Source organism: Miscanthus floridulus, chromosome 15, assembly GCF_019320115.1.
Source record: "Miscanthus floridulus cultivar M001 chromosome 15, ASM1932011v1, whole genome shotgun sequence".
Classification (NCBI taxonomy): domain Eukaryota; kingdom Viridiplantae; phylum Streptophyta; class Magnoliopsida; order Poales; family Poaceae; genus Miscanthus; species Miscanthus floridulus.
This window is the reverse complement of record NC_089594.1, coordinates 42,194,413-42,214,148: the sequence shown is the minus strand read 5'-3', so window position 1 is coordinate 42,214,148 and position 19,736 is coordinate 42,194,413. Positions and strand designations below refer to the sequence as shown.

Genomic DNA, 19,736 nt, shown 5'->3' with positions numbered 1-19,736 from the left:
GGTGTTGTGCTCCCTCTGAAGCTGACGTCGGTCCTCACGGGCATGACCAAGAGCACCAGACACACGTCTGAGGCTACCTTCTACTCCATCTAACACTCTCATCATTGCGAACATGGCACTCATGGAAGGGTTATCACTGTTCTACCCTTCTACTGCACCAATCTCCAAAGATCTTCCTCTTGCCTGCTGCCATGAGTCAGTGGAGGGGTTACCCCTCAGAAAGACTCCAACCAAAGCGGCTGCCAGCTCCTAAGGAAAACGATCCATGATATCCCTCAGGATCCCAAAGGCTGCTCTACAAGCTGCTTCTTCAGCAGTCCTACCAGTTGACTCATAACACCAACCTGTCCACTCAGAATCGTCACCTCGGGGATGAATAACGGCCTCCACAGTAACTAAGAGACCTTCTCCCAACTGCTCATTCGCCCAGAAGTAGCGGGGTTCCATTCCATCAGGATAGCCTACATAGCTGAGTACTCTCCACAAGAGTGTAGGCATCCCAAACTCTCCAAGGAACGTGTGACGTTGACGGGAACGTGGAGCAAGCTGACGGCTAGGAGCTCTGCCTCTGGTGGACTTGCGAGCAGTCTGCTTGGTGCATGCCATCTGCACCATTAACATGTACCCTTTGGTGAGACAATGCCATAATGGATAAGAGTTACATAACCGAGTAAGAATTCTATAAGGGGAGGAACAATGTAATTATGTGAATGATAATTATCATGATGCATGCTCGTCCCGTACGTCCTCACAAACTTAGGAAAAAATTTGTTTCTAACGGTAGATACGGTGGCATACATACGTTTTCTCATAAATAGCGTAACTAGTCGAGCTACATGTTTCGTTGTTAGTGTACCTGCATAAGATTTCATTTCAGCCCTAAACCCATAATGAATATGCATAATGTAATTGTAAATACTTCCATATATGTATACCCATACATATACTTCCATATCAATCTACCCGACAATAATTTAAACCCACAATTAAATACGTACCATATACACATGCAAGCATGCCTACATAGCCGTACCAAAGCTAACTCTCTCCGACCACACGCTCACATCTTGCGGTCATACACTCATCATCTTACCTTGGCGTAGAGGCATTTGATCCATACATTACCACTCAAGTGAATGGCATCCATACAATAGCACGCCGTATGGACGACGAAGTAGAAACCCCCATGTTAGTACTTAAATAGCCACCTAATAGTCCTTAATTTGGGCATAAGGAAAGTGATCATTGGCACACTTTAGATTTCAAATACCTATTATATAACTATTAGTTGCTAGAGGAGGGTTTTTGGAAAACAAAACTTTTTGTTTTAAATACACTTGTGACAAATAACGTTGAATCTTGCTCTAATGTCAGCTGTCGCAGAACCGACCAATTTATAAGAGTACAAGTACAATGGCAGCCCGCAAGCGGTCGCACTGTCATACTTGAACCCATATAAACCCGGTAGTCCATCGAGTACCACGATGGGTCTCGATAAACGTTTTACAACAACCAAGATCGTACAGGATTCAACATACATACATAAAGTTCACAGATACATTTCGTCATCAGAGTACGAATAAAAGTTATTACAAACCGAGTTTGATAAATAAAGCGGAAGCAATTAAGTTCAAAAATAAAGTTTCCAACATAGTTTAATATAGTGCCAAGTCGGATCACGGTCCACAAAAGCAAGGATAGGAATTAATAAAGAAGCCTGCCCAAGGCTTACTCCTCATCCACGGTGGGATAGAAGCAACTCTTGCAATAACCATGATACACAGTGCCATCTGCAATAATGGGAAATAAAACCCTGAGTACAAGAAGGTACTCAGCTAGACTTACCCATCATGAACCAGAAATAAAATGACTCCAAGGATTATGCAAGGCTGTATAAGTGGACGTAACTCGACAACATTTTTGCGTAAAAGCAATTGAATTATGGTACAGTTACAATTTCTTTATCAGATTAATTATAACTATCCATTTCTAGATTAGCAACTATCCTATGCCAAACATGTGGTATATCATTTAGAAGCATACAATAGTAACCATAGCAGGTATTGTAATTCCATATTCATTCGAACCATCATGTTTCATAACACAGTTACTACGATGTTGGGACTAGCCAAGTTTCTCACTATCCGGGAGAGACGGCGATTCGAATCGATTTCAACCAGCTGGGAATTTATTCCTAACACAAACCCAGGTCTACCAGCCACGATAGCCTTAGGTCACCTTTGGTACAACTCAGGTACACATTTCGCGGGTCCGTACTACGCCGCACAATCTAGAACACCAGATGCTAGGATGCTCAGGCCAAGCCTGCCCTTGGGCTCAGTCTGATCATTCCCCGGAAGGAGCGCACAACAGAACGGTTCCCGGCCTGAGTTGAATTACTCGGCTTCGCGGTCGGAATGAGTTATCCGGCCAGCTAAGTGAGAGGCATGTGTTCAATCTTGTCAGAAGCACCAACAACGGTATGGTCCTTAACCGACACAGACAGGGATAGATCCACACCCAAGACCTCCATGTCTTGCTGCTTCTCTATCGACTTCCCGTCCGGTCTCGATTTTCTTTTACCCCATGGTTCTGTTCCACGATAGCGAATATAGCCAACCGTGCTCCGGCATCCACCTACATCTCGCAGGTGACAGGACATCACCCGACTTCTACCGGTCTAAGCATGGCTAAGCATATATTCGATCCTGGACCTATACCGGTTAAAGGTGTAATATCTGGACAAGGAATTTATATGCATCAAGTGGTTCCATTCAACTCTTATAACCTAATGCATCAATCATAAGTACTTAAGTAAATATTTGTAAATTACGGGGAGACTTATAATGCTCCGGGGCTTGCCTCGCAGAAAGGAAGTAGGGCGGTGGTCAGGACACTCTGGAAACTCTTCAGGGTTCTGCTCTACGCCTTCGGGAGCTGCGGCTTACGGATTCTCCTACGGGGTCCCCTTCCTCTGCTTCTTCGAATTCCAGCAACGTGATCTCTTCCTCCAATCCTAGATGCATGAATGTGGCATAAGTATTACAAATGCATATATGCTAACAAGTGCATCATGTTTATTGAGTAGGTACATATCTCTTCTCGATTATTAATTAACTACTTCTACAATGCATCGACTACGCCCCAAAACAGTAGCTACTTGTTTCACTCATAACTGGAGTTCTACTAATCCAAACACAGTGATCCTGGACTTTCTGGAAAGCTTATCAAATTTTCTACAACTTTGTTATTAACCATTCTTATAGTACACATCATTTTCAACATGCAACTTATCAAACTCCAGAATCTGTCTGGAAACTATTCAATATGCAATACCAAGTAACAATACTTCTAATTCATGTAATCATTCAAAATTTGACAACATAAAATCTACCAACAGTTTAAGCATACCAAATACATTTAAGATAATATAATGGTGAAGCCCAAACTATTTATTTAAATGCCTTTATTATTTTATTTAGATATCTAGGTTAAATAATAAACATATACCAGATTTGTTTCAAAAATTCTTAAAAATTTACAGTGCCTTACTAATGCTATCAAAGGACTAGTATAAAAATTTGATGTAATTTTACCTAGTAGAACACCCTATACAAAAATGATAAGGCAGCAAGGCTTGAAATAGCATAAATGGAAAACCCTATTGAAAAGTGTCAAGCAATAGATTTCCTATTTTTCTTAGCATCCATATGGTACTAGTATTACCTCTAAAAAGTTTCATGAATTTTGGATTCATAAATAATTTATAAAAATTTACACAGTGATTAACTATTCATAAAAGAAAAATCTATAACTATAAATCTACACATGCACTGGTCCTCAAATTTTTTCCAGAGTTCATATATGCTAAGACTAGCTTACCACAAAAATTTCATAATTTTTGGAGCACAAGAACTCTAGATATAAAATAAACAAATTTGAATGTATTCAAAAGCACATTTCAAATCCCTATTTAAATCTCCAAAAATTTCTACTGTAAATGTTAAAAACATATTTTTCCTAAATACTACACTTCCTAAGGAGCACTACCAAATTTATTTCACAATTTTTGAAGCTACCAAACTGAAGATACAAAATTCACAAAAGAATTCAAAAACTGGATCAAATGAACTATCACACATTCTAACAGTCGCTGGCCGGTGGGACCCGCTGGTCAGGGGACCCCATGAGTCAGTGACTCGAAACAGGGCAGCGGCGCTGCACAGCGCTGGCGTGGCTAGAGCTCATCGCCGGTGAGTTCTCCGGCGAAACCACGGGCACCATCGTGATCTACTACTCAAGACGCGTCGGATGGTTTAGGTGGTGACAGTGCTAGTGCGGCAGAGCATGATCGTCGTCGGCCATGGTGGCACGGCGGCGCTGCGCAACTCTATGCCGGCCGTATCCGGCCATGGGAAAGCTAGGAGAGGCGCACAACAGTACCACGGCGTCCTAGTGACCTTATTTCAGCAACAAACGCTTCACGCAAAGCTCCGACGATGCTTGACCACGGCGCGGTGGTGTGGGGGTTAGAACGCGATGGCGCGGGTTGTCGCATTCCACGCCGGCGGGATCACTAATGAAGGTAACGTCTTAGCACCGGCTAATAAACGTCCTGACCAAACGCTAATGCTCAAAATCGAAGGAAAAACGTAGATGAGCTGAGCCATGGCCAGCTTGCCATGGAGGCGGCCATGGCGACCGAGAACTTCGGTGAGAAAGGAAACGACGAATATGCCCTCACCGAAGCGTGACAGCTGCTGCAATCAAGACGAGGGGTGGAGGGAGGTGTGGCGTAGCTATGGGTGAGATGGAGGTGGTGGTTGTGCGACGTAGCGCACTTGAGGCGATGGTGGAGGCGGTGCTGTGCTTGGCGGTGATGCCTGATTCCGTGGCGAGAGCAAGGGAGGGCGCTGGAGAGGGAGAGAGCTGGCGTGAGCAAGTGGAAATGGAGTGGGCGCACGCTGGGGAGTTGAAGGCGCGCGTCTGCCTACCTTGGCCACACTGGGCAGAGCGCCGGCGACGCGCGTCCACGCGGCGGCCAAGACCTGAACCAGTCGGCCACTGAAGATTGCGATTCAGTTCATTCAGCCGAGTGAGGAGCAGCCTGACAGCGCGTTTTCAAGTCGATCAAACTCCTAATCCATGGACTTCTAGCCAAAACTTCCTAAACCAAAGTTGAAGACCGAAGTACCAGCTACAATTCTTGTTTAAAGAACTAGTTCTAATTCACAACAGAAATGGAGTAAAATCACCCTAAACATTGGCTGTCAGTCAGTCAAGGTTCATGACTTAGCAAAAATTTGCTAAGTGTTGCAAATGTTGATTTCTCTGATTTTTGTGATCCAAATTCACACATGTTAGGAGCTGAATCAGTCAAAGACCCAAAAATAAAAGTTGTTCCTTATGTCAAACACTACAACTTTGCTTTAGTGATCTCCTCCATGCAAGGTCTCTAACACCTAGTTCAAACTTGGTCAAACAAGCTACATTCAAATGATGATACATACTCAAACTATGACTTAATGACCTAATTAGCCCTAGCCATGAATACCAAAGTTGTTCATGATGATATTCTAAACATGTTTAAGCTATTTGTAAGGTCACACAATCATCTACATGTTTACACTCATGATCATATGCACATACACATGGAAACATGAAATAATAAGAATGTTGCATACGTTTCAATCAAATGTTTCAAGTGTCAAAGCTTATATATATGAATGCTTTATGATCATGCTCATGCTATGCAAGTCAAGTTATGCAAGGCTAACACCCAAGGTGTTACAATCTATAACGAAACCATATGCTCTTCTATGATGTTTTTTGTGACGATGCCTGATTTCATCACAGAAATGGAGGGTTGCAGGATTTCATAAAAAGCGCTCTTCTATGACGGTTTTGGATTCATCATTCAAATTTTCATCATAGAAGTGGATATTTCTAGTAGTGATACTCCCGGGTCAAGTGCTACAATGGTACTTCCATGCGCTTGCAGATTATTTCTGTTTGCGTTAAGAAATACCAACAAGCATTTCTGGCGCCGTTGCCGGGGAACGGTTGCCATATTTTCTTTGAACCTAGTTCGTCCTCGTATTTGTATATTTTCTTTTTTTTAAACATAAAATAATATTTTCACCATGAAAACCACTCCTATCCAATATTGGTCTGCTTCAAAGGTTGAGTTCTCCGAGCCACCACCAAAACCAAAACTTTCATTTGGCTGTGAACTCCACCCTGGCTTAATAGCCATGGTTCGGGCACAACCCTTCTTGGGGCACGATAATGAAAACCCCTGCCACCACCTGCAAGAGTTTGAGGAGATGTGTTCGTGCCTGAGCATCTCAAGCATGACACAAGAAACTCTAAAGTGGAAAAGGTTTTCTTTCTCTCTCACGGGGAAGGCGAAGCAATGGTAAACATATGCCGTAGAAAGTACGAATGGGGATTGGGATGAACTTAAAGACAAGTTTCACCTTGCATTCTTTCCTATGTCCCATATTGACTCTCTACCAAGGGCAATCCTCGACTTTGAGCAGCGTGAGAAGGAATCTATAGGTGCAGCCTAGGCCAGGTTTTCAGTGTTAATACACACTAGCCTAGACTTGTCTTTACCTGACAGCATATTGCTATGACTCTTTTGTTTGGGTATTGACATATAAGCTGACCTATGCCTAGATGTGACTGTCGGAGGTCATTTCACATATAAACCTATGACGGAACAAGTAAAATTCTTTAAAAACTTCCTAGAAAGACACACTTCCTCCATCATGAAAACTAGAACCCTCCAGGAAAAAGTCATGTCGAGTGTTGAGGAGTCCTCATTAGTCAAATCCGAACCTGTAGCATCCTTAGATTTGACTTATGAGCCCTCACCCGAACCATGAACATCGACATAAACATTGATCCATCCTTCGGAGTTTCCTATCGAATTCGAGGATTATGGCAATACCTCGAATCATTATTGGCACGAAAAGCACACAAAAGAAGCTTCCCCCATGGTAGTACCACCAAAAAAATGGTTAATGGAAGTGAAACGTTCTTCCGAAGCAATTTGGATTCTTTCACCTTCCATGACCATGCCTTGTTCATTAAGGGGAACTATTGTAGAAGCCATGTATAACCCCATAGTCGGGACCATCATCATGTTAGAATTTCTGGCAAAAAAATCTTTTGGGCAACATATCGCTAATCCCTACCAACAAACTTTTCAAAAGTCCCTCGAGACTCATTTTCGAGTGTTGTGGAATCGTCAGGGACGTGCCAATTGAAATTAACGATATCAAGGTTTTCATAGATTTCCACATCTTTGCCATCCTTGAGTTTGAGCTTCTCATAGGCCACGCCTTGGACAATCTTTTTCAAGAAAAAACCTTCCCATGGGAGCCTTAGTGAAGAGTTTGGGAAAACTACTTTTGCCACTCACTTAGATATCCCAATGGCAGAGCATCATCCCAACAATGACCCGTTCGAGGAGGTAAAGTTCGTAACCCCATTCGTTTCACCATCACCCTCGCTCAAACCCAAGCCATGTCCCTCTGGGCATCCAAACTTTGTTCTCGGTGATGGTCAAAATTCAAAGTTAATCCTACACGATAAATCCCTTAGGAACAAAAATCTTGTGCCATGGACACGTTGCTTAGTACCCCGCGCTCCTATGAGGAACAAAACCACCTATCACTCCTGGTTTACAAACTTTTTGGAAGGATGGTTGTGGATGCATATGTTTATCATAAATATTGCAAATCTTGTAGAAGCACTATGGTACTAACCTTGCAGCTTGGATGACAATGTTAAATGCTTGGTGGCGAAGCTAGGAACTACACCACCATTGATAGTTGCAGGATGAGTTCCCAAGGTCAAGCTTATGACCATAAACAAAGCACTGCCAGGAGATACCCCGAATTATCATAAATATATAATCATAAAAAAAGTTCACCATAAAAAACAACAAAACACAATTTACTTTTCAATAAAAAGCAAGAATGTGTTGTCAGGATAGTATGCACCTTCAGGTATTCTTGTTTGCTAACCATTTTAGGTTAAAGATCAAGAAGAACAGGGGACATATTATGCCTGAAATCATGGGAGCTGCATCAACTACATACGTTGATGATCTTTGATAATGGAACACACTCAAAACGAGACCCCGATCCCGCACACTTGACTTTCATACAAAAGTTCAAGTGTGGGGGAGGATGGTGAGAGTCCAAAAGTTCCATACTAACCAAAGACCATACTAAAAAATGATGTTAGCTCCATCTTGATATATATATATTTATATATATATATATATAATTTACCAACTCCTTTAACTCATGTTTGTCTCCATGTGATTTTACTCATACAATTTCATGCTTCCGTCATTTGTGTCATATGCCTTGTTTTGTTTTGGATGTATTCATGTGGTACATCCATAGGTGCTTTTAAATTAAGCATGGTGCTTAGGTTAAAATGGCCTCCATTAATCAAAATTAGACATGGTGTTTAATCTTGGTAAATGAACTTTGAGTTACTATTTTCATAAACAATGGAAGTAATCTAGAATGGGGATAAACGAAGGCCTGATTTGCACTACATCTTTGCCATATGCCTTGTTTGAGTTATTCTAAAAAGATAAAAAGTTTGTTAAACCAATAAATAAACAAATAAAAAGTAATAAATGCATAAGCTAAAAACTAAATATAACAATCATAATAATAATTATAATAAAATTAAGGCCCCCTAGTGTTCCAACTAGTAGAGCCCCTGTCTGTTTTTTTTTGTTTTTCTTTATTAAAATAAAAGCAGGTACAACAATAAGTGTGGGGGAGATCTCTCAAGCATGACAAACACACATTCAAGATCTTCTACCAACATGTTGCACAAACATCGATCGGTCCAACATGTAGAAGGACAGGACAAATGGCTCAAGAGAGGATTGGCTGAACTCTTGGTTTAGACAAGCCACCTCTGACTCAACTCCTTCTCTTCAACGGTGGTTTGTGCAATGCTACCCTTAACCTCTCCAAAAATTTGGAAATTTAAAATTGAACAGTCTAAAAATGCAAAACAAATGTCTCTCCACCTCCATGCAATTTTGTAAACCACACTTCGTTCAGAATTCCAAAAGTGACATGTTCATAATATCTCTAAGATAGAAGCATGCATAAAGTTTGTTCCACATACATAAACTTATGCTTGTGAGAAAATATTCTAATAGGACAATCATGTGGACTAAGTTGTTGTGAAGTGTGATATAGTTCTGAGTTAGAAATCCTACCATTTCTATTCAAAGCACTTGGAGAATTTGTTTTGATAAAAATGTTATAAAACCATAGTATCACATACTCCTCAATTGGTGAACAATTCCTACCAAAGACAAATATGATATCTTGCAAGATTCAAGCTGTCTACATACGCTGCCTGTTATTATGTTGAGTTTGGTCAAGTCTTATTGACCCTTGTTGAGAGATTTATCATGCTCCCAAGATCAAGATCACGTACACCCACATACACATGCTACTCTTACACTGGGAGTACGCAAAAAACATGCTTCCATCTAGATCTACTAAAAATTCTACTCCTACACTAGGAGTAGACAAAATTTGTTTGTTAGGCAAATACTCCATGTTCTAAAAAGATAAAGAGCTCTCTCTAAATATGTGGTTTAGAAGAAGAAACATGGGCTATGAAAAAAGGTTTCAAAAAAATTGGGCACATGAAGGTCCAAATATATATATAAAAAAGAAAAAAATATGGACACATGAAGGTCCAAGTACAAAAGAAAAAAATGATGAGCACATGAAGGCTGATGTATTGAAAAAAAGAGAGAACAAAGAGAGTTAGCCATGTTTCAAAATAATAACTTATAGAGAGAGATCATACCTACAAAAGGAGTATAGTTTTAGTTTCCCTTTTTCCACACACATGCACATCTTGATCTAAGAGTATGGCACTTCTCCCCTTGGATCCTCGATTTGACTTTACAACATATGCAATACAAGTATGCTATGTTGTTTATCCCTACCTAAAGCCCCACATAAACCTTTTTAGAGATAGGAGAAAACAAAAGAAGGCAAAACATTACTATGCCTTGGTAAGGATTTATACACCATTAAGTGATTCGAGAGTGCCATTTGAGGAGTATAAAGTGAACTATGCTTTTTCTTGAGAAAAACTTCCAAAACTCCAAGTTACTAAGATATGAAATTGGGAAGATGACTTTGTTTCGAAAACTGTTCCACTTTTCAACAACCCAAGGAAACATGTTAGCTAACACCACAAATCCCACTTGTATAAAGAATGTGTTAGAATAACTTTCATGTAAGCCATATGTCTTAAGATGTTACGATTACCTTTAACACTAAGCTTTGCTCAAGGATGAGCAAAGGGCTAAGTGTGGGGGAGCTTGTTTGTGGTCCTTAACTCTAATTTCTAACCGCCAACTTTCATATAAAAACTGCTAAAATAAACACCAAACTTAGAATTAGGACTTATAATTAATTAATTTCATGAGTTTTGGTGATTATTCATTTGCAGGAGGACATGTCAGGATTGCACAAAAACAAACCTAAAGTATATAAGAAATACAACATTATAGACGTCCGACACAAGCCCAAGGGGGAGGAGGCCCACGACCAGGCAAAACAGGACCCAGAAGAGAGGAGAATATGGACAAACCCAAATCAAATCACCTCATCTCTGCGGAATACCTACAAAGTCCCACTCTAGAAGCCCAAAGGAGGTCACCTACCGAAGATGGGCCAATTTACCCCTAGTAGGGGGTGGCCGACCCTCCATTGACTCCGTTCGGCCCGAACTTTGGTCGGTTAGTTCCTACCGCCTCACCAACGTCGGTTGCACGGGTATTCGTGAAGGATTTGGTCCGGAGGATGCCGGTTTGCTCAAGATAGGAAGGCATGCAAGGAAACACAACTCCACTCCATCACCACCATCCATCTTATGATGATTTGATCCAAGGCTATGGTGGAGAGGCACGCGGAACGCTAACATGGCACATTGAGTGGCCTCCATTCCTCCTCTCAACATATAAATACCCCCTCACTCCCTCTCATTCAAGACAACAACACACAAGAGCAAGAGCACTCCACCTTTGAGCTTCACTTCAAGGGCTTAGGCCCTAGATAGCTAGTAGAGTTGTAAGGGAGAGATGTCAGGGAGAACTCGGGGAAGCACCGGACTTGTCGGTGTCTCTCCAACTTGTACCTCAATGAGCATCTTCACTTTAATGGGTTCTCCTGCTAAGTGAGTGTTCATGTTTTCTATAGTGAAAAGTCTTTGATTAGTTAAACTTTACTCTTATTTGTTTGTGGGTTCATCGTCCGTCCCAGTGGCGGATGCTCCAGTAGAAGGGCCCTGATAAAGACGGACAACCCTTGTTGGTACACTAGAGTAGTAGTCGATAGTGTAGACATGGTGTCTAGGCTAGAGGCTACCTTTGTTTGCCTCGTTCCCTACGGTTAAGGGGTAGGTGGCAGGTGGTGATAGCCCTGTCCATCCCTTGTAATGCCTCACGTTTGGGTTCAACGTAGAGCTACAGGCTGGCAATTCTTGGCAGACCAAGTATTCACCAGTGCCTGAAGTAAGCAAGTATAAGTAGAGTTTATCTATCCATAGACCCTATAACCATAGGAATCCATCTCAACCTTTACTAACTCTACCTTGGTGTTGTCCTTGGATAAAATAGCTAGAAGAGTACCTCCATTCCCTATGGAAAATACGATACCCTAAATACTTTCGGGTGAAGTGCTACAACGGTACTTCCGTGCACTTGCGGATTATTTCTATTTGCTTTAAGAAATACCAACAACCTCCATGATTTCTTCTATCATGTCTAAGAAAATAAACATCATGCACCATTGGAATGACATGGGCACATTACACAATCCGAATGACATTCTGCAATATGCGTATGTTCCATACGGGCATGTAAATATCATCTTGCTCTGATCATCGGGGTGGATGGAAATCTGATGATACCCTGAATACCCATCGAGAAAATAGAGGAAAGAATGCTTCGCCAACCGCTCTAACATTTCATCAATGAAAGGCAGTGGAAAGTGGTCTTTCTTTGTTGCCGCGTTGAGTTTCCGATAATCAATGCACATTCTCCACTGCATGACAGTACGTTAGGGAATCAACTCATTTTTATTATTTTAAACGACCGTCATGCCTCCCAATTTTGGAACCACTTGGATAGGACTAACCCAGTCACTATGTGGTACGGGATAGATTATCCCAGCGTGAAGAAGTTTGAGGACTTCCTTCTTCATGACTTCCCGCATTGCATTATTGAGCCTACGCTGAGGCTCTCGAGATGGTGTACTTGAAGGGTCTATCGGAATGCGATGGGTACAGAGAGTTGAGCTAATCCCCTTGAGATCTTGCAAAGAATACCCAAAGACTGGCCTATGTTTCTCTAAAATGGCAATGAGTTTGGATGTCTCCTTATCAGAAAGCTTTTCGTTGATGATTATAGGAATTTCTTTGTCGCCATTTAGGAAAGCATAACATAGGCCAGTAGGTAGGGTTTTAGCTCAACTAGAGGTCGTGCTAGCACTTCCTCTTGGGGAAGATCAATGGTTTCTCCTAAATTGTCCTTTTCTTCTATGAAGAGTGTTGCATCCTTTTCTAAGGACGACTTAGGAGAATCAAAAGGTAAAACCGACATAACTTCCTTGGGCAGGTCAAAATGGGGGAGAGATTCTGCCACCAAGTTTTTAGCTCGAGTGATAGGAATGGAAAAAGTATCTCTCCCCAACTTTACGTCCAAATCCCCTATTTTTGGTGGGTCCATGAAGAATTTTTCTAGGGGATGCCCTATTAAGATGTTGAAGTCCTGAATATCAGAGACATGGAAATCAAGAGCCATTACAGCATCATCATGATGAATTGTGGTGTTGTGCAGAATTCCATGTCCTTTTAGGATTGACCGTGGATTATTTCTAAGAGATTTGTTTGTTGGAGCAAGGGGTTCATTGCCAAAATCGGTAGATACGAAAGATACAAACATCAAATTTGCTCCTACAGTGGGTGAGTAAAGCACATCCACCATTGTTCCAAGAACTTTGCAGCGGATTGTTGAAGGAGGGATGTGAATATGAATTTCTTTAGAAGAACATTCTGCCTCTTCCACCCATTCACTACTCAAGTTAGCGGTCAACTCCTTGATAGACTCTCTAAGAGATTCTTTGTCTAATGGTTCAAGAGGAGTGAGTAGAACTGGTGGCCTCTTTTGGCATGAGTACTCTGAGGTATTTCTGAATTCTTTGAAAAGGTCATCCTCAAAAAATGGAAGGTCCGAAGGTTGGAAACCTTCCTCCGGATCTTCTAGTTCGGGTGAGGGTCTCCCTATGGATGCTATGGGTTCGGCCTTAGCCGAAGAGACTTTCTCATGGCTTAGATCGGGCTCTACATGGAGGGGTTCTAATGGAGGAGAGTTCTCTAGAATGCGGTCTAGGAGAGCTTCTCCTTCTGCCATGGTTTTATGGGTAAACGAGCCTCCGGGAGCTATATCAAGCTTAGGGCAGATTCCTTGCTAAGCCCTAACAAAAAATGCTGTAAAAGCACATGGTTGGGTATAGACAAGTCTAGGCCAGATCTCGTTAAAATTGAGAATCTGTCCCAAGCTGCTCCTATGGTTTCCTTCTCTTTTTGTTGGAAGTAGAGTATCTCTTGTCGTAGGGCAGCGATTCGGGATATAGGGAAGAACGCAAGACAAAATCTATTCCTTAGCTCTTCCCCATCGCCAGCTACCTTCCCTACATTGTGGGCATACTATTGCTTCACCCTCTCATCAAGTAAGAAAGGAAACAACTTCCATCGAAGTGTTTCTTATGACATGCCTGAAATGGTCAGGCAAGCACAGAGCACCTCATACTCCCTTAGGTGATGATAGGGGTTTTCATAATCTAACCCTGAGAAGGCTTGTTCCCGAACCAAGGCTATAAAGCCAGGGTGAAGTTCGTAACTAGAACATGTGATTGGCTTCGAGGATTGTGGTGGTTCTACGAACTCATCCTTAGGAGCAGAAAGGTTTTGAATGGTAGGTTGCTCCATTGGAGAAGAATAAAAAGAAAAGAAGGTAAAAACAAAGGATACATGGGCAAACTAGGTTCGAAGACTAAAACGGCAACTGTTCCCTAGCAATGGCACTAGAAATGCTTGTTGGTACTTCTTAGCGTAAGCATAAAAGTCCATGAGCACACGAAAGTACCGTTGTAGCACTTCACCCGGTGGTATTTAGGGTATCGTATTTCCACGAGGAATAGAGGTGTAAGTAGTCTCTTGACTAGTTTACCTAACAAGAATTGGAAGAGGGGTAACTTGGGTAGTGAGGTTCTTCTAATGATTTGGGATCTTAAGAGAAGATAAATTTGCTACTATAGACTTGCTTCGGTCACCGGTGAACACTTGATCTGCCAAGCATTGCCGGCCTATAGCTCTATGCCATATCCGAACATGGGGGATTACAAAAGATGGACAGAGTTGTCACCACCTGCCGCCTACCCCTCAATCGGGGGATATGAGGCAAATGAAGGTAACATGTAGCTTAGACACCACGTCTATGCTAACCGTTACTACTCTAGTGTTGGCCAGGAACTTTCATCTTTATCAGGAGTCATCTACTAGAGTATTCGCTTTAGGGATGAACGACGAACCCACAAGCTTGTAAGAACAAAGATAACTTACTTAAGTGCTCAATATCAAAAGATGAACACGAACTTCTCACTCCAAGTAGTAAGACAAACGTAGAGGTATAAGTGTAGAGGGAGCCAACAAGTTTGGCACTCCAACCACTCGATGTACTAGGCTCGCCGAGTACAAGAAGTAGAGGGCACCGCTACTCTGCTATTCCTCTAACTCTTTCCTCTCTCACTCCCTACTCTAGTCTAGCTAGAAGCTAATAGAATGTGTGTAACCCTTCTTCTTCTTCTTCAATGTGTATATTGATACAAATGTGAAGAGGGGGCCTCCTTTTATAGCTTGAGGATGGTCGGTTTGCTCAGGTATTTTAGGAAGCACCGCATGCAACCGCCTCCCCGTGCATTGAATGCACTGCCAGAGAAAGGTAGGGCTAGGCAGAGCTTGGGGTGGTGCGGCCGCACCATGGGCTGTGCGGCTGGCCATCGTCTTTGGCGTTGGGCTCTTGGCTGGACCTAGTCTTCTCCTACACTTGTGCTCGGCCCTGATGTGGAGTATGAATGGGCTTTTGCTTCTGTTTTGCTTGAATACGCCTTCTTGGTTGCGCATTTTGGTGTGTTTTCACGTATTGCTCTACAAAACATGTATATACCAAAACTAGTGGAAAATATGAGTTGTAAACCGTAATTCTAAGTTTTGGCATTCATATTTGTTTTATTTTGTTTAAATGTTGGCGGAAGAAATATGAGTTAAGCACCGCCAACATGGACCTCGCTTTGTCGCTTAAGGAGGAGTCGGCAGAGCCGCAACCACCTCCTAGTGCTGATGCCACCATTCTGGCCCTTGACCATTAGGAGTTGTCTGCTATGGCACGGCCTCCCCCTGGTGAACCTTCTCGAGGCTTCCTTGGCTATCAAGGAGCCACCATCTGGAGGGGCTAACGAGTGGGCCCTGAAGACCTTTGCCCTTGGATTTGGTGAAGCCTCTTGTCCTGTTGTGTCACGTCGGTTGCATAACCCTGTTGAAGGAGCAGCCTACAGAGCCTCACGCCCATTGAACGAGCAGACAATAGGTGTGCGTGAGCATACCTGATAGGTATAGCCCCCGGGGGATCTGTGAGATCGGTCAGGGGGAGGGGCATTGGTCAGCTCCTCCTTCCGAAGGACTTAGCATACCCCTATGTTTGACTCTCGTTAGGAGCCCCTAGGCCCTTCGTGACCTTCTAGGTCGAACTTGAGAAGGCGACGAGGGTTTGAATCTGACCTTTGGTGATCGGGTTGACCGGGATGGACATAGTCTCTGCTATCTTAGGTCAGACGCCCTTCTTGGTGGGCCTGAGCCTTTGGGCGTGCATGTGGCTTCTAGGCCGAACAATGTTGAGGTCAAACATTCTATGAGGAGGCCCGAACGAGGCCCTGGCTGAACCATCGGGGAGTCGCCAGCTCTAGGCCCACGTGGTGTGCCATGCATATCGTCGCCTACCATGGGTCAAGTGACTATGGCGTCAAGCCCTGGCTCGATGCCAATCCATCAATAGGTGTCCAATGCCCGTGTGAGGGTTCGGTGATAGGCCTCCTAGGCTCAGCCTGCCCTTTGCGATGGCTGGGTGCATTCTATGCCTTGGCCTCGGGTGGCCCGTTAGGCCCATTGCTCAGTGCCCTCTGCTCTGATCCTTGTTGTGCTCGGGGAGCAATAACGGGGCACCCAATGGTCGGGTCCTAGAATTCTTGGCAGAGGGGCTGGTGTAGCCCCCGAGGCCATCATGGGGCTTGCTTGTTAGTGGGTAGGGTGGTTTCTCCATGCGCCCTTCCAACTAATGCTCGGTGCAGTCTTTTGGTGACCCTTGGTCGACACACCGATGGGTCCAGTTAATGCGCACACGTGCAGCGCTGCTCCGTGCCCCGTGATCGAGGGGAGAACCACCATGCCATGCGACACTGATCTAATGGATGACTGACCGTGGTGCTTTGGATGCATGGATCTGGTCCGAAGGTCCTACGCGAAGGGCTCGAGGGGAGGCATGTCCCCTTGAATCCTATGCTAGGATGAGCATGCGGAAGATGCTGCGTCATCACATAGTGGCATGAATTGTGAGGCGGGATGTGACCCGTCATGGGCGTTGATGAGAGTCAAACATAGGGGAATGTTAAGTCTCTGGGAGAAAGGCTCCTGACCGATAGATGCCCAACTGATCTCTCTAGGATCACTAGGGGCCTTGGGGGCTATAACCATCGGGTACACTCATGCGTATCCTTTGGTCAATGTGCGGTAGAGCCCGAGCTTGCCCACCGCTGACTCTCAGGGCTCGGGGGCATGGCAAGGTCCCAAGCTCCCAACCGACGGAAGCCCAAGCCTGACCATAGCTCGATCCCAGCCTAAGCTAGTGGCCAAGCCAATGACCGATGTCCTGATCATTAGCCAACAGCTAAGCGCTGGCTAGCCCGCCAAGCATCTGAGCCCTAAGAGTCTACCAACAGGAACGGGGCGCTGTTGGCCACTCCTCTGACAAAGTCACGCAAATGGCATCACACAACAAGACAAGCCACTCCACCGGCTCTAGGGGCGTGGGGCTCCTAGGCCCGCTTGTTATCTCCCATGAGCTAGGATGCCTTCACCGCCAAGGAAGCCTCGAGAAGGCTGGCCTGGTGGAGACTGATACACAGCAGACAGCCCATAGCGATCAAGCGCCAGGGCTGTAGCGACATCAGGAGGTGCCCACGACTCCCCTAACTACATGACAACATTGAGGTCCATCCACACAACAGCAACACCCTCCTAGACCTTGGTGCATGAAGGCTATAGATTATAGCCTCCAAACCACCTTGTACCCGACCTTCCTCAGAATATAAGAGGAAGGTCGGCTCCCATAGTAGGGAGGATCTTCTCCTTTCCCTCATTCACTAGGAGGCTGAGCAGTCGAGTTGGGCCGAGAACAGGGCAACAGAGATGAACAGCAGAGTGTTCCTCCCTACCAGCAACCTAGTAAGAGAGAGGAGTGTTTCCCTTACTCGCTAGGGAAGAAATCTCATCGCCGACGAGCCATAGCATAGCACAGAGCGATCCCCTACCAAACTTTCTTTCTCCTTCATTGTAACCCCCTGATTTGGGTGCTCTCAAATACAAAGAACTACTCACTGATGGACGTAGGGCCTCTAAAGCCTGAACCAGGATACATTGTCGTGTCTTCTCTCGTGTTCTTAGTACCTAAGCCACCGGAGACCCACACTCTTGACCTTCGACAAACAACAATGCTTGCCATAGTGACAAACTGACGATAGCTAGCGTGCTAGGTAAGGGAGCACGTCAAGTGTGATTATGGCTCTACGGTGCTCGAAGCCACCCGCCTCGTCACTAGAGGAGGCAGCGCCGCCCTAGAAGACGGTGTCCCCCTCCCTAGCGAGATCTTCATCACAACAATGCGATCATGCACCTGGCTAGTGAGGGCTTCTCGGGATTAAAACATTTTTTCTATTTTTTTCTAATTTTAGTATTTCTAGAAATCCTCGTCACTATAGGTTGGTAATATTAACTGGTTCTGGTTGTGATAATTTATTATCCCCACCGATAATTCATTACCGAGAGCCAAAACCGATAGTGATATGGGGTTTATAACCGGCTATGATGACCTTTCTATAGTAGCGATGTGTTTGTCAATCCACTACTCCCTTTGTCCTGTAATATACTACATTATAGAAATTTTAAGACAAATTAAGAGAGAACATAAAAGGCACGTGTACCCTCATTTTATTTCCTAATCAGATGCTATCATTAACATGATTAATGGTGATTGGTTGATAAATGAAAAGTATTTAATGCAAAATTGGTTTTTGTCCTCTAGAATGCATTATATTTGAGGATAAATTTTGAATGCTAGAATGAACTATATTACAGGATGGAGGGAGTAGAGCACATGCCCACTGTACATTGGAATTTGGTTTCCTCAACATGATTTATGTCCCTAGGATTCCTTATATTTGAGTTTAATTTTTAAATGATTATATGCACTTTATTACCGGATAGAGGGAGTATGGAAAACTTATACAGGCCAATGTATGTTCTAAATTTGCCTAGTGACAACCAGGTTTGTCTTGCTAGATGCGCCATGCCCCACTACTAAATGTAGCGTCCCTCGCCACTGTGAACCGATTATCAGGGAAGGAAAGAGCGTTTTCAATTGGAAGAGAGGGGCCATTGGCTCTTAAAGAGAGCGTTGAGAAAGAGTAAGGAGGGACCCTCGGCCGCTCGGATGGAAGCGCAGCGTCAAGCTGCAAATGGTGTGGGTCGAGGCGACCCTTTTGTTGACCCGCCGCCCCGTGGCAATCATTAGCAGGGTTAGGGTCGAACCGCACCTCTCCTTTTGTTCGCTCCTGTGACCCGTGGGTGAACCGCCCCTTATTCGAGTACCTAGAAGCTGCCAAAGCTGCTGTCCTGCTAAACCACTGATCAGTACACGATGTTCTAGCACTAATCATATATCATCAGCCCACAACGTTGTCACTGAAGAGCTTGAACTCGCCAGCATCGAGATCGAGCACGAGCTTCCGCACGGACGCTACGGCGCCGACGATGCCGACGCCGATGAAGACGACCATGATGGCGACGTTGGCCAGGTACACGGGCGAGCACCTGGGCATCACGAGCGCCACGTTGTACATGACGACGGGGAGGACGAAGTCGAGCGGGATGAATCCCACGGTGCCCACCACGCCGACGATGTCGCCGAAGAAGGGCAGCGCCGCAGCCATGAGTGCGCACGCCGCGACGTACGCTGGGCGCAGCGTGAACTGGGACGCCATGTTCTGGCATGAGAACCGGCCCCGCACAGCGTCCACTGAGCTCTTCTCCATGATCTCGTACGTGTACACCAGCGCAACGACGAGGAGCTAGAGGAGGGCGAGGACGACGGCGAGGCCGAGCAGTCACGTGGGCGCCAGCCATCAGGGATGGGTCCATGTCCGGCATTAGGCTCTGCAGCACGTTGGACGTAAGTGCAGCGCTGTCGTCGGATCATGTCCATGAGGTCTGTGGTGGAGTCCTCGACTTTGAGGTCATTGCAATAGTTAGCGAATGGCAGCGAGGTTCGGTTC

The 19,736-nt window shown here is 44.4% G+C and overlaps 1 protein-coding gene across 1 annotated transcript; it reads right to left on the bottom strand.

The window, feature by feature from the left end:
- Positions 1–19,127: 19,127 nt before the first annotated feature.
- Positions 19,128–19,496, bottom strand: LOC136507416 (probable GABA transporter 2). Its single transcript, XM_066502145.1, has one exon. The coding sequence runs from the start codon at positions 19,494–19,496 to the stop codon at positions 19,128–19,130; it is 369 nt and encodes a 122-aa protein (XP_066358242.1).
- Positions 19,497–19,736: the final 240 nt, after the last annotated feature.

What these genes read in the sequence shown, in the direction of transcription:
- LOC136507416 (XM_066502145.1), bottom strand. Translation starts at nt 19,496, where the DNA reads ATGGAGAAGAGCTCAGTGGACGCTGTGCGGGGCCGGTTCTCATGCCAG.